This window comes from Plectropomus leopardus, chromosome 17, assembly GCF_026936395.1.
Source record: "Plectropomus leopardus strain MGB_pleo_1.0 chromosome 17, ASM2693639v1, whole genome shotgun sequence".
NCBI lineage: Eukaryota > Metazoa > Chordata > Actinopteri > Perciformes > Serranidae > Plectropomus > Plectropomus leopardus.
The window spans coordinates 24,324,332-24,338,744 of NC_142192.1; the positions used below are offsets into that span (position 1 = coordinate 24,324,332).

General features: G+C 38.2%; 1 protein-coding gene across 2 annotated transcripts in view; it reads right to left on the reverse strand.

The window, feature by feature from the left end:
- The window catches only part of ext1b (exostosin glycosyltransferase 1b), a 186,871-nt gene that overhangs the window by 20,571 nt on the left and 151,887 nt on the right, over window positions 1-14,413 (reverse strand). Inside the window, exon 11 of one of the 2 annotated variants that reach the window (XM_042506855.2) lies at window positions 9,749-14,077. The exons of the other annotated variant lie outside the window; for it this stretch is intronic. Within the exon in view, the coding sequence (XP_042362789.1) occupies window positions 13,892-14,077 (186 nt within the window). The 3' untranslated portion in view covers window positions 9,749-13,891. Of the gene's footprint in view, window positions 1-9,748; window positions 14,078-14,413 lie in introns of those variants that run through there. 2 annotated transcript variants of the gene reach the window in all.

Here is a 14,413-nt window from a genome sequence, read left to right on the forward strand (position 1 = left end):
GCCATGTTTAGGATCGGTCAAATTTTGACTTTTTCGCCATACTATACTATTGCCTTCATCGGCCATTTTTGTGACATGCTAAATTATGAGGTTTTCGGGCTTTTTTGGCCTTTATTCCCACTTTGTATGCTATTGCGTCTCTACAAGCTATTCTATGTTGTTTTCAGCCATTTTAGGAGCGGTCAAATTTTGACTTTTTTCGCCATACTATACTATTGCCTTCATCGGCCATTTTTGTGACATGCTAAATTATGAGTTTTTTTGGCTTTTTTGGCCTTTATTCCCACTTTGTATGCTATTACGCGTCTCTACAAGCTATTCTATGTTGTTTTCAGCCATTTTTAGGAGTGGTCAAATTTTGACTTTTTCGCCATACTATACTATTGCCTTCATCGGCCATTTTTTTTGACATGCTAAATTATGAGTTTTTTGGGGTTTTTTTGGCCTTTATTCCCACTTTGTATGCTATTACGCCTTTCTAGAAGCTATTCTATGTTGTTTTCAGCCATTTTTAGGAGTGGTCAAATTTTGACTTTTTAAGCCATACTATACTATTGCCTTCATCGGCCATTTTTTGACATGCTAAATTATGAGGTTTTTGGGCTCTTTTGGCCTTTATTCCCACTTTGTATGCTATTACAGCGTCTCTACAACCTATTCTATGTTGTTTTCAGCCATTTTAGGAGCGGTCAAGTTTTGACTTTTTCGCCATACTATACTATTGCCTTCATCTGCCATTTTTTTGACATGCTAAATTATTTGATTTTTGGGGGTTTTTTGGCCTTTATTCCCACTTTGTATGCTATTACGCGTCTCGACAACCTATTCTATGTCGTTTTCAGCCATTTTTAGGAGCGGTCAAATTTTGACTTTTTCGCCATACTATACTATTGCCTTCATCGGCCATTTTTGTGACATGCTAAATTATGAGTTTTTTTGGCTTTTTTGGCCTTTATTCCCACTTTGTATGCTATTACGCGTCTCGACAACCTATTCTATGTCGTTTTCAGCCATTTTTAGGAGCGGTCAAATTTTGACTTTTTCGCCATACTATACTATTGCCTTCATCGGCCATTTTTGTGACATGCTAAATTATGAGTTTTTTTTGGCTTTTTTGGCCTTTTTTCCCACTTTTTTTGCTATTACGCTCTCAAGCTATTCTATGTTGTTTTCAGCCATTTTTAGGGCGGTCAAATTTTGACTTTTTCACCATACTATACTATTGCCTTCATCGGCCATTTTTGTGACATGCTAAATTATGAGGTTTTTGGGGGTTTTTGGCCTTTATTCCCACTTTGTATGCTATTACGCGTCTCTGCAAACTATTCTATGTCGTTTTCAGCCATTTTTAGGAGCGGTCAAATTTTGACTTTTTCGCCATACTATACTATTGCCTTCATCGGCCATTTTTGTGACATGCTAAATTATGAGGTTTTTTGGGTTTTTTGGCCTTTATTCCCACTTTGTATGCTATTACGCTTCTCTGCATGCTATTCTATGTCGTTTTCAGCCATTTTAGGAGCGGTCAAATTTTGACTTTTAGCCATACTATACTATTGCCTTCATCGGCCATTTTTTTGACATGCTAAATTATGAGGTTTTTTGGGCTCTTTTGGCCTTTATTCCCACTTTGTATGCTATTACGCGTCTCGACAACCTATTCTATGTTGTTTTCAGCCATTTTTAGGAGCGGTCAAATTTTGACTTTTTTGCCATACTATACTATTGCCTTCATCTGCCATTGTTTTGACATGCAAAATTATTTGATTTTTGGGCTTCTTTGGCCTTTATTCCTACTTTGTATGCTATTATGCGTCTCTAAAACCTATTCTATGTTGTTTTCAGCCATTTTTAGGAGCGGTCAAATTTTGACTTTTTCGCCATACTATACTATTGCCTTCATCGGCCATTTTTGTGACATGCTAAATTATGAGGTTTTTGGGGGTTTTTGGCCTTTATTCCCACTTTGTATGCTATTACGCGTCTCTACAAGCTATTCTATGCTGTTTTCAGCCATTTTTAGGATCGGTCAAATTTTGACTTTTTCGCCATACTATACTATTGCCTTCATCGGCCATTTTTGTGACATGCTAAATTATGAGTTTTTTTTGGCTTTTTGGCCTTTATTCCCACTTTGTATGCTATTACGGCGTCTCTACAAGCTATTCTATGTCTTTTTTTTGCATTTTTAGGAGCGGTCAAATTTTGACTTTTTTCGCCATACCATACTATTGCCTTCATCGGCCATTTTTTTGACATGCTAAATTATGAGGTTTTTGGGCTTTTTTGGCCTTTATTCCCACTTTGTATGCTATTACGCGTCTCTACAAGCTATTCTATGTTGTTTTCAGCCATTTTTAGGAGTGGTCAAATTTTGACTTTTTCGCCATACTATACTATTGCCTTCATCGGCCATTTTTTTGACATGCTAAATTATGAGTTTTTTGGGGCTTTTTTGGCCTTTATTCCCACTTTGTATGCTATTATGCGTCTCTAAAACCTATTCTATGTTGTTTTCAGCCATTTTTAGGAGCGGTCAAATTTTGACTTTTTCGCCATACTATACTATTGCCTTCATCTGCCATTTTTTTGACATGCTAAATTATTTGATTTTTGGTTTTTTTTGGCCTTTATTCCCACTTTGTATGCTATTACGCGTCTCGACAACCTATTCTATGTCGTTTTCTGCCATTTTTAGGAGCGGTCAAATTTTGACTTTTTCGCCATACTATACAATTGCCTTCATCGGCCATTTTTGTGACATGCTAAATTATGAGTTTTTGGGCTTTTTGGCCTTTATTCCCACTTTGTATGCTATTACGCTGGCGTCTCGACAAGCTATTCTATGCTGTTTTCAGCCATTTTTAGGAGCGGTCAAATTTTGACTTTTTTGCCATACTATACTATTGCCTTCATCTGCCATTTTTTTGACATGCAAAATTATTTGATTTTTGGGCTTTTTTGGCCTTTATTCCCACTTTGTATGCTATTATGCGTCTCTAAAACCTATTCTATGTTGTTTTCAGCCATTTTTAGGAGCGGTCAAATTTTGACTTTTTCGCCATACTATACTATTGCCTTCATCGGCCATTTTTGTGACATGCTAAATTATGAGGTTTTTGGGGTTTTTTGGCCTTTATTCCCACTTTGTATGTTATTACGCATCTCTACAAGCTATTCTATGTTGTTTTCAGCCATTTTTAGGAGCGGTCAAATTTTGACTTTTTCGCCATACTATACTATTGCCTTCATCGGCCATTTTTTTGACATGCTAAATTATGAGTTTTTTGGGGCTTTTTTGGCCTTTATTCCCACTTTGTATTTTATTACGCATCTCTACAAGCTATTCTATGTTGTTTTCAGCCATTTTTAGGAGCGGTCAAATTTTGACTTTTTCGCCATACTATACTATTGCCTTCATCGGCCATTTTTTTGACATGCAAAATTATTTGATTTTTGTTTTTTTTTTGCCTTTATTCCCACTTTGTATGTTATTACGCGTCTCTACAAGCTATTCTATGTTGTTTTCAGCCATTTTAGGAGCGGTCAAATTTTGACTTTTTAGCCATACTATACTATTGCCTTCATCGGCCATTTTTTGACATGCTAAATTATTAGATTTTTGGGCTCTTTTGGCCTTTATTCCCACTTTGTATGCTATTACGCGTCTCGACAACCTATTCTATGTTGTTTTCAGCCATTTTTAGGAGCGGTCAAATTTTGACTTTTTCTCCATACTATACTATTGCCTTCATCGGCCATTTTTGTGACATGCTAAATTATGAGTTTTTTGGGCTTTTTTGGCCTTTATTCCCACTTTGTATGCTATTATGCGTCTCTAAAACCTATTCTATGTTGTTTTCAGCCATTTTTAGGAGCGGTCAAATTTTGACTTTTTCGCCATACTATACTATTGCCTTCATCGGCCATTTTTTTGACATGCTAAATTATTTGATTTTTGGGGGTTTTTTGGCCTTTATTCCCACTTTGTATGCTATTACAGCGTCTCGACAACCTATTCTATGTTGTTTTCAGCCATTTTTAGGAGCGGTCAAATTTTGACTTTTTCGCCATACTATACTATTGCCTTCATCGGCCATTTTTTTGACATGCTAAATTATGAGTTTTTTGGGCTTTTTTGGCCTTTATTCCCACTTTGTATGCTATTACGCGTCTCTACAAGCTATTCTATGTCGTTTTTTTGCCATTTTTAGGAGCGGTCAAATTTTGACTTTTTCGCCATACTATACTATTGCCTTCATCGGCCATTTTTTTGACATGCTAAATTATGAGGTTTTTGGGCTTTTTTTGCCTTTATTCCCACTTTGTATGCTATTACGCGTCTCGACAAGCTATTCTATGTTGTTTTCAGCCATTTTTAGGAGCGGTCAAATTTTGACTTTTTCGCCATACTATACTATTGCCTTCATCGGCCATTTCTTTGACATGCTAAATTATGAGTTTTTTTTGGCTTTTTTGGCCTTTATTCCCACTTTGTATGCTATTATGCGTCTCTAAAACCTATTCTATGTTGTTTTCAGCCATTTTTAGGAGCGGTCAAATTTTGACTTTTTCGCCATACTATACTATTGCCTTCATCGGCCATTTTTTTGATATGCTAAATTACGAGGTTTTTGGGGTTTTTTGGCCTTTATTCCCACTTTGTATGCTATTACGCGTCTCTACAAGCTATTCTATGTTGTTTTCAGCCATTTTTAGGAGCGGTCAAATTTAGACTTTTTCGCCATACTATACTATTGCCTTCATCAGCCATTTTTTTGACATGCTAAATTATGAGGTTTTGGGGCTTTTTTGGCCTTTATTCCCACTTTGTATGCTATTACGCGTCTCTACAAGCTATTCTATTCTGTTTTCAGCCATTTTTAGGAGCGGTCAAATTTTGACTTTTTCACCATACTATACTATTGCCTTCATCGGCCATTTTTGTGACATGCTAAATTATGAGGTTTTTTGCCTTTTTTGGCCTTTCTTTCCACTTTGTATGCTATTACGCGTTTCTACAAGGTATTCTATTCAGTTTTCAGCCATTTTTAGGAGCGGTCAAATTTTGACTTTTTTGCCATACTATACTATTGCCTTCATCGGCCATTTTTTTGACATGCTAAATTATGAGGTTTTTTTTTTTCGCTTTTTTGGCCTTTATTTCCACTTTGTATGCTATTACGCGTCTCTACAAGATATTCTATGTTGTTTTCAGCCATTTTTAGGAGCGGTCAAATTTTGACTTTTCGCCATACTATACTATTGCCTTCATCGGCCATTTTTGTGACATGCTAAATTATGAGGTTTTTTGCCTTTTTTGGCCTTTATTCCCACTTTGTATGCTATTATGCGTCTCTTGAAGCTATTCTATGTTGTTTTCAGCCATTTTTAAAGGCGGTCAAATTTTGACTTTTTTGCCATACTATACTAATGCCTTCATCAGCCATTTTTTTTGACATGCTAAATTATGAGGGTTTTTTTTTTCGCTTTTTTGGCCTTTATTTCCACTTTGTATGCTATTACGCGTCTCTACAAGATATTCTATGTTGTTTTCAGCCATTTTTAGGAACGGTCAAATTTTGACTTTTTCGCCATACTATACTATTGCCTTCATCGGCCATTTTTGTGACATGCTTAATTATTTGATTTTTAGGGGGTTTTTGGCCTTTATTCCCACTTTGTATGCTATTACGCGTCTCTACAAGCTATTCTATGTCTTTTTCTGCCATTTTTAGGAGCAGTCAAATTTAGACTTTTTCGCCATATTATACTATTGCCTTCATCAGCCATTTTTGTGACATGCTAAAATATGAGGTCTTGGGGGTTTTTTGGCTTTTATTCCCACTTTGTATGCTATTACGCCTCTCTACAAGGTATTCTGTGATGTTTTCAGACATTTTTAGGAGCGGTCAAATTTTGACTTTTTCGCCATACTATACTATTGCCTTCATCGGCCATTTTTGTGACATGCTAAATTATGAGGTTTTTGGGCTTTTTTGGTCTTTATTCCCACTTCGTATGCTATTACGCGTCTCTACAAGGTATTCTATGTTGTTTTCTGCCATTTTTAAAGGCGGTCAAATTGTGACTTTTTCGCCATACTATACTATAGCCTTCATCTGCCATTTTTGTGATATGCTAAATTATGAGGTTTTTTGCCTTTTTTGGCCTTTATTCCCACTTTGTATGTTATTACGCGTCTCTGCAAGCTATTGTATTCTGTTTTCAGCCATTTTTAGGAGCGGTCAAATTTTGACTTTTTCGCCATACTATACTATTGCCTTCATCGGCCATTTTTGTGACATGCTAAATCATTTGATTTTTAGGGTTTTTTGGCCTTTATTCCCATTTTGTATGCTATTACGCGTCTCTACAAGGTATTCTATGTAGTTTTCTGCCATTTTTAGGAGCGGTCAAATTTTGACTTTTTCGCCATACTATACTATTGCCTTCATCGGCCATTTTTGTGACATGCAAAATTATGATGTTTTTGGGCTTTTATGGCCTTTATTCCCACGTTGTATGCTATTACGCGTCTCTATAAGGTATTCTATGCTGTTTTCTGCCATTTTTAGGAGCGGTCAAATTTTGACTTTTCGCCATACTATACTATTGCCTTCATCGGCCATTTTTGTGACATGCTAAATTATGAGGTTTTTTGCCTTTTTTGGCCTTTATTCCCACTTTGTATGCTATTATGCGTCTCTTGAAGCTATTCTATGTTGTTTTCAGCCATTTTTAAAGGCGGTCAAATTTTGACTTTTTTGCCATACTATACTAATGCCTTCATCAGCCATTTTTTTTGACATGCTAAATTATGAGGGTTTTTTTGCTTTTTTGGCATTTATTTCCACTTTGTATGCTATTACGCGTCTCTACAAGCTATTCTATGTCGTTTTCTGCCATTTTTAGGAGCGGTCAAATTTTGACTTTTTCGCCATACTATAGTATTGCCTCTTTTGGCAGTTTTTTTGACATGCTAAATTATGAGGTTTTTGGCCTTTTTTGGCTTTTATTCCCACTTTGTATGCTATGACACAGTTCTACAAGCTATTATATGTCCTTTTCTGATATTTTTTTTGTAGTGGTCAAAATTTGAACTTTTTGCCCATTTTTTGACATGTTAAACTGAGGTTTTTCCTACTTTTTTTCAGTTGAATAAGGTCAAAATATGACATGTTGAAAAAACAGCTGAAGTAATATTTTGAAACGCATGATAGCACATCATGTTGAACAAATTTAAACTCTGACATACCATAAAGATGCCTTAAATTGACATATTACAGCTCACAGAGACGCGTGATAGTATACAAAGTGTAAACGAAGGCCAAAAAAGACCAAAAACATCACAATTAACATGTCAAATGTTCAATAATGCCGTGGAATATATGAAATTTTGACATGTCCTAAAAATGGCTGAAAAGGACATATTACAACTTGTAGAGAGACATCATAGTAATCAAAAACGAAAAAAAACCCACTGTTTAGTAGGTTGAAAAAAAAGTTGAAAACCACATAGTATGGCATGTTGAGACACATGATAGTATAGCATGTTTAAAATCTCAAATTCTCACAAGGCATAAAGATGCTTTGTAGAATACAGAGTGCAAACAAAGACTAAAGAAGACCAATACATTATAATTTAGAATGTCGAAAAAATGGCCAATAATGCCATAGTGTAATTCGTCGAAATGTCAGATTTTGACTGCTCTTTAAAATGGCTGAAAACAATGTATTATAACTTATAGAGATTTGTCATAGTATAAAAATTGGAAACAAAGGCCAAACAAGGCAAAAACTTCACAATTTAACATGTCCACAAAATGGTTGAAAATGCCATAGTATTTTATGTCAGAAAATGTCAAATCTTGACATGTCATAAAAATTGCTAAAAACCACATAACATAGGCTGTAGAGGCGTGTGATAGTATACAAAGTGTAAGCAAAGGTCAAGGAAGATGAAAAAAGTCACAATTTAGCATGTCGAAAAAATGGCCAACAATGTCATATGTCAAAAATGTCAAATTTTGACTGCTTCTAAAAATGGCAGAAAACGACATATAATAGCTTGTAGAGACGCATCATAGTATACAAAGAGGGAATAAAGGCCAAAAACCTCATAATTTAGCATGTCAAAAAATGGCCAAGAAGGCAATAGTATAGTATGTCGAAGAAAGTCAAATGTTGACTGCTCCTAAAAATGGCTGAAAATGACATATAATAGCTTGCAGAGACACGCAATAGTATATAAAGTGCAAACAAAGGTCAAGGAAGACGAAATACGTCATAATTTAGCATGTCGAAAAAAATGGGCAACAATGCCATAGCATAGTATGTCAAAAATGTCAAATTTTGACGTCATAAAAATGTCTGGAAACTACATAATATAGCTTGTAGACATGCGTCATAGTATACAAAGTGGAAAAAAAGGCCAAATACGTCATAATTCAGTATGTCAAAAAACTGCCAAAAACCCCACAGTAAAGTATGACGAAAACATCAAATTCGTCATGTTACAGAAATGGCAGAAAACAATTTAATACAGCTTATAGAAATGGGTCATAATTAACAAGTGCAAAGTAAGGCCTAAAAAGGCCAAAAACATCCTAATTTAGTACATTTAAAAAAAATGACCGGAAACACCATCGTATAGGATGTCAAAAAACGTAAAATTTTGACGTTATAGAAATGGCTAAAAAAACAACATATAACTTGTAGAGACGCATCATAGTACACAAAGTGGAAAACAACATAGTACAGTATGTTGAAAAATGTCAAAATATGACACGTCCAAAAAACAGTTGAAAACCACATATTATAGCAAGATGAGATGCGTCATAGTACAGCATGTTGAAAAAATGTCATTTTGATGACACACTATACTATGACTTTTTTTAGTATTTTGGATGACATACTATACTATGACGTTTTTTCACATCAATTCGGACAACATACTACACTTTGACGTTTTGTTCGTGGTTTCCGGTGACATACTTTACTACGATGTTTTTTCTCATGATTTCGGACGACATTTCATGAATTTTGGACAACGTAGTACAGTATGTCTTTTTTGTGCAATTTTGTACAACATATTATTAGTTTCGGCGTTATTTTTAATGACATACTACAGTGTTTCTCAGATTGCCAGTCTAAGTGTGGCATTAGCTGGGGGGGATTGTGGCGTAACTTTCATATCTGTCACTCTTGCGGGTCTGAGAATGCAGCGAGGAATGTTACGCGTTGGTCGAATAACTGATCTGTTGATACATCTGATGGATGAGAGAAGATTTTTGAAGATTTTTGCAAGTGTACAGAAGTTTTAGGCCCAGCACATCAACAGTTTAGTTTCACTTTTAATGCGCCTGATGCTCTGCTGCTCACCTCTGTGCTACTGTGTTATAAATAACTGTACAGTATATATTTCAATACTGCTGCTAACAGTCAAGCTCCATTCACTGAGACAATGGGGGGATAAATTAGACTATGGTGGCCCGCCACATTCTTGGTTATTAATGGGGAAACGCTGTACTATACTATGTCTTTTTCATGCCATTTTGGACAATTTACTATACAATGACTTAATGTGCTGTTTTTTTCATGTAATATTATACTATACATTATATTAAACCACTTTTTAGTGCAATTTTGACTGGCATAGCATGATATGACTTATGAGTTTTGTTCTGCACAAGTTCATACAAGCGCTAACAGCGTGTTAGAAAAAATGGCGCAAGGAGGGTGGAGATATCATCAAATATGAGTTTATTTTCTTTTTTATAAATCATTCTTACAAAATTGGCATTTATCTATTTCATTTGTGACCTCTATAAAAGTCCTCTGTTAATTACAAGGTAGGAGGGAGGAGAAGGCATCAGGACAGCTGGGCTTAACGGATACCTTTACAATGCAACAGCTACTACTGCTGATTGGTAATCTGATACAGCCAAATCACTGATAAATAATCCCAAACAGGAAGTGGTCATACGTTGTCACCTTAGCAACAGTGTCCAAACATAAAGATGAAAACGGGGTTTTATAATAAGGGAATGGAAGCTGTGACTCATCCAGTGTATGAAGGCAGGGCTGTTCAGGGCCCTACATATGGTGCTATTGCTGCCCGTCTACTGGAAATAACAAGTCTAGGACAGACAGTGCTCGGCATGTCAAGAACTCACATGAAGATAAAAAGGCACAAATCAAGAACAGACTAGTTTCCAGCACAGACGCCGTTGCCACTATAAACACCAACTGCCTGGCACATTTTGGGTAAACCCTCTTCCATCTGTTTTGAAGCGCACAATGATAACTTGCATAATGTTTCCCCCTGATCAAATGACAGACACGACAGCGTTTAAAGCGGATGCAAAGGTTTTCCTGGTGGCCTTTATCACATCCATCACACTCTGACTGCGCTCTGGACTCGGTGTACTGCACAGCACGCCAACTGAAAGATGGAGCAAGTTTCTGTTGCCAAGTTATCTGACCTGAAATGAAGCTTTTGAAAGAGGCAATTTAAACACAACTGTGTCACAGCCTCAGACCCATTATTGTAATGCATGAGGGGGGGGGGTGTTACAGCAGAATCTGAAAATGTTTCCATCTGGTTCATAGGACCCAGCTGCTTATTATTTTCCATGTGTCAGTTGGCGTAGTCTTTATTGGGACTTTGCAATTTGACTCCTGTGGAGCGCCAAGATTGTGCGGCCCGATCCAATTCTAGATCACTGGTGTATGCAATCTTTTAGAGTTTAAACTCAACTACTACAACTCTGAAAATTTTAGCTCCCTCTCTCGGGGAGTTGTGTATGCAAAAAGAGTGTGATGTATGTTTCCCTGGAAAACCGATGCAGAGTGAAACATATTATGAGCTATATATCGGCATCTTTGTGGATTAATGTGCACAGCGTGTAGAAAATAAACTGAATAAATACCATTAACTCCCCTCAGCGATGGAGGATCAGTCCTATACTCTCGCCACCTCATCTCAAATCGCACACTGTCTTTTTTTTTCTCCAAAAATAAATATATGCCTATGTACAGTGCTGAGAGTCACAGGGATTTAAAACGGGTGGTGGTTTTTCTGCAAAGCTGGGGGGGGGCTGTGGTTCTCTTGAGACGATTCACATACAGTGATTAAAATGATCCGTCATAAAAGGCTTGATATGGATTCAAACAATATAATTCTCTGAAGATGAAAGAGGGACCAGATGCAGACCGAGTGAGGAGTATGTTTTTCCCAGAATCACATTCTGTAGACGAGCGAACATTTGCTGAGGCGGCTCCACATTAAACAGATCATAAATCTCTCCTGGCCAACAAATAATACTCCAAAGCTGAAGTCCCACTATGTAAATACAAACTTGATATTTAAAGCAATGACGTGACGGAATTAAAAAAAAAAAAAGAAAAAAACCTAAAAAATTTTTTTTAAAAAAGCCGATAGTCCTGCTGTGTTTGATATAAACTGACACGGAGCAGCTTTGCATTGGTAACATTTGGATATGACGCTTCATAGCAAGATCGACACCTTTGTTGACACTGTAAAGGATATACAATACATTTGATGCATTTGCTGAACAAAATGAAGATAAATCAATGAAAAAACCTCAAAGCAAAGCAGAAATTGAATGTGTGACTGTGATATTGATGCTGTCGATGACAGCCGCTGATTAACACACACACAGACTGAAGGGCTTTGGCTGAGACATGTTGAATGCCTGCCCGCCAGAAAGGCCACTAAAAGCACGCGGCTTTCATTTAAGTGTCTGCAAACTAAATGTGTGAGCGGACTGCCTGTGCTCTTGGCTGCATGCTGCGTGCAGACCCACTGACAGCGTGTAGCATCTCCGCCACGAGACAGCCATTTCCTCAGGCCGCCTGTCTCTTCCAAATGATCAATTAATGGTGGGGAAAGCTAGTTATTTTGGCATTTTGATCTCGTTGTCCGATACCAATAAGGTAATTTAAGGTGCAAAATGTCAGGCGGTTTGATTCGGATACAACTGCGAAGTGAACGCCTCTTTAAACTAATGGACAAGCAGGGGAAGGCGTGTGAGAGCGGGCGGAGAAAACAAAAAAAACTCTCCTCCCAAGGCTAGCGTTAGCCAGCAGGTCATGTTTGTGGGTCAATGCTTCGACAACACAATGGTCCGTGATGTTAGAGCGTCTCATCAACAGCTTGTCCCCCGGGAATAAAACGGCACTCCAAATGAAATAGGTTTACCTAATTGAAGCCCAAACGTATCTCTGCCTGACAAATGGAGGAGAAAACCTTTTGTCAATTTAATGGCTCTGAGGTTCTCTGATATGTCACGGAGAGAAAAAAATAAAAAAATAATGGTGGCAGGAGAGCCACATCGGACTGATGACTAGAATATTTCAACACCAGAGTGTCTAGGCATCTCAAACTGATGTAGGCAACGTGATGTGCAATAAACTATTTTAAAAGGCAGACCCTGATGTCAGAATGGCACCGATGCGCTCAGCGTTAAAAATCTCTCTACAAGCACTCCTGTGAAATGACGCTGGTCACTAAAGACCTGCTATGGTCTGAAATTTTATTCCATTTCTCCCTGTAAGGATAGTGCTGTGAGGCCATGCAGGAAGAAATAAATGGGCGAAACGAGTTTGGGTTAGAATGCAACGTTCTGCTCCATTTCATCCAGAAATGTTCATTTCGCTCATTCCAACGGAGGGAAAATGTACTCCGCTTGAGCTTATGGTTGGATGAGCCAACTTTTCAAGGCTCTGTACGCACACACAAACACACACACATGCGCGCACGCACACACATAAACACACACACACATACACACACACACAGACGCAGACACAGACACAGAAGAGTGAAAGTACAGAGTTTGAGGGGGGAAATAAAAGATGATGAAAGTGAGTATAAAAAAAAAAAAAAGATGAGAAAAGTACAGCTGCTGTGGTGAGAATGAGAGGAAGAGGGATATGAAACGAGATGTTTTTCTAACTTATCTCTGATAACAGAGAAGCTGATAGACCATTATGGAAGCCACATCAGCAAATCTGGGACTGAGCCGAGGACTGGACAGACAGGATGCTCTCAGACTTCAGGCTCAAGGATGTGTATTGATAGCTGAGAATTTACGACATAATGGCTGCTTTGCTGTAAAAAAAAAAAAAAAGCGTCAGGCCACAGTAATAACAGGTTGGACACTGCTGTTTACCTTTTCTGCCTTGAGAACGAAAAAATGTTTAACTGATGAGGCTCTGATTTCAAACCTCTCAGAGAGGACAAAGGGTCAACAGTGACACCAGAGAGCTGATTTGTACAGAAATCAAACCAACTGAAGAACAGGCTATAAAGCAGGGGTTTGGTAGTCCAGTATTACGTCCTGATGCAGACTGGGGAGGGTTGCTAGGGGCTACCAGTAGGATTTATGTTGGGTGGGGTTGCCAGGTTTGCGATCGTGGACACCTTCCCTCTTCTACCGTCCTGCACATGTGCCGAGAGAGCAGGAAAGTCAACGTCGTCCTTGTTCACGTTGTACAAAAAAATATTCTATCCAAGAGTTCTCGTCGTCAGTAGTGCGTGCTGTGTGTTTGCACATTTGCAAAACATACAGGACTGTTTGGCATGTCCATCAGTTTGTGTACTCCTCTTTGTCTGTCTGTGTTTGCGGGTTTTGTTTGTTTTTTCATATCCAAAAGCCATCTGCTTGTTTCGCATTCATCCCCTCCTGCGTCAAGTCCTGGCAGCAGCGGCGCTGTGGTCATTGGCAATGTGCTGAGTGGAAGACAGAGCTGTGTCGCTCCCCGTCCATCCTGCTGTAGTCCTACTACTCCTTCTACTCTCCAAAGAGTCTCTCTCGCGCGCCTCCCCCTGCGTGGGTTCTCCCCCGAGGGGGCGCCGGTCCTGTCAGAGCCTCTCGATATCCCTGTATTTCTTGCGGAGGATGGAAACCTGGTCCTTGAACAGGACAGGGTCCAGTCTCATCTGCGAGTGGACCAGCGGCATGGCGCCAAACCAGCTGGCGAACTTATTCATGCAGGTTTGCCGCTGGGCAAAGTGGTCCGGATCGGCCCAGCGAGAAGCTCTAGAGGACTGGTTGTTGTGACAGAGAGGAAGAGAGATGACATAAGAACAGTTTAAGAGTCTTATTATTGCAGTGAAGAATTTTTGCTCTAGGTCACTAATTGCAAAAACGGGTGCTTTGCCCCAGGAAGTGCTTCCTCCGCCGCTTTGGTTTGCATGGAAAGATTGTCTGTAGTCATGAAAAATTCTTTAAAAGTCATAGTATGTCGTCCAAAATAGCCACACACACAAAAAAGTCATAGTATATTATGTCGTCCAAAATTTCATAAAATAGTCACAGTACAGTATGTCGTCAAAAATAGCACAAAAAAGTCACAGTATAGTTTGTTGTCCAAAATAGCACTA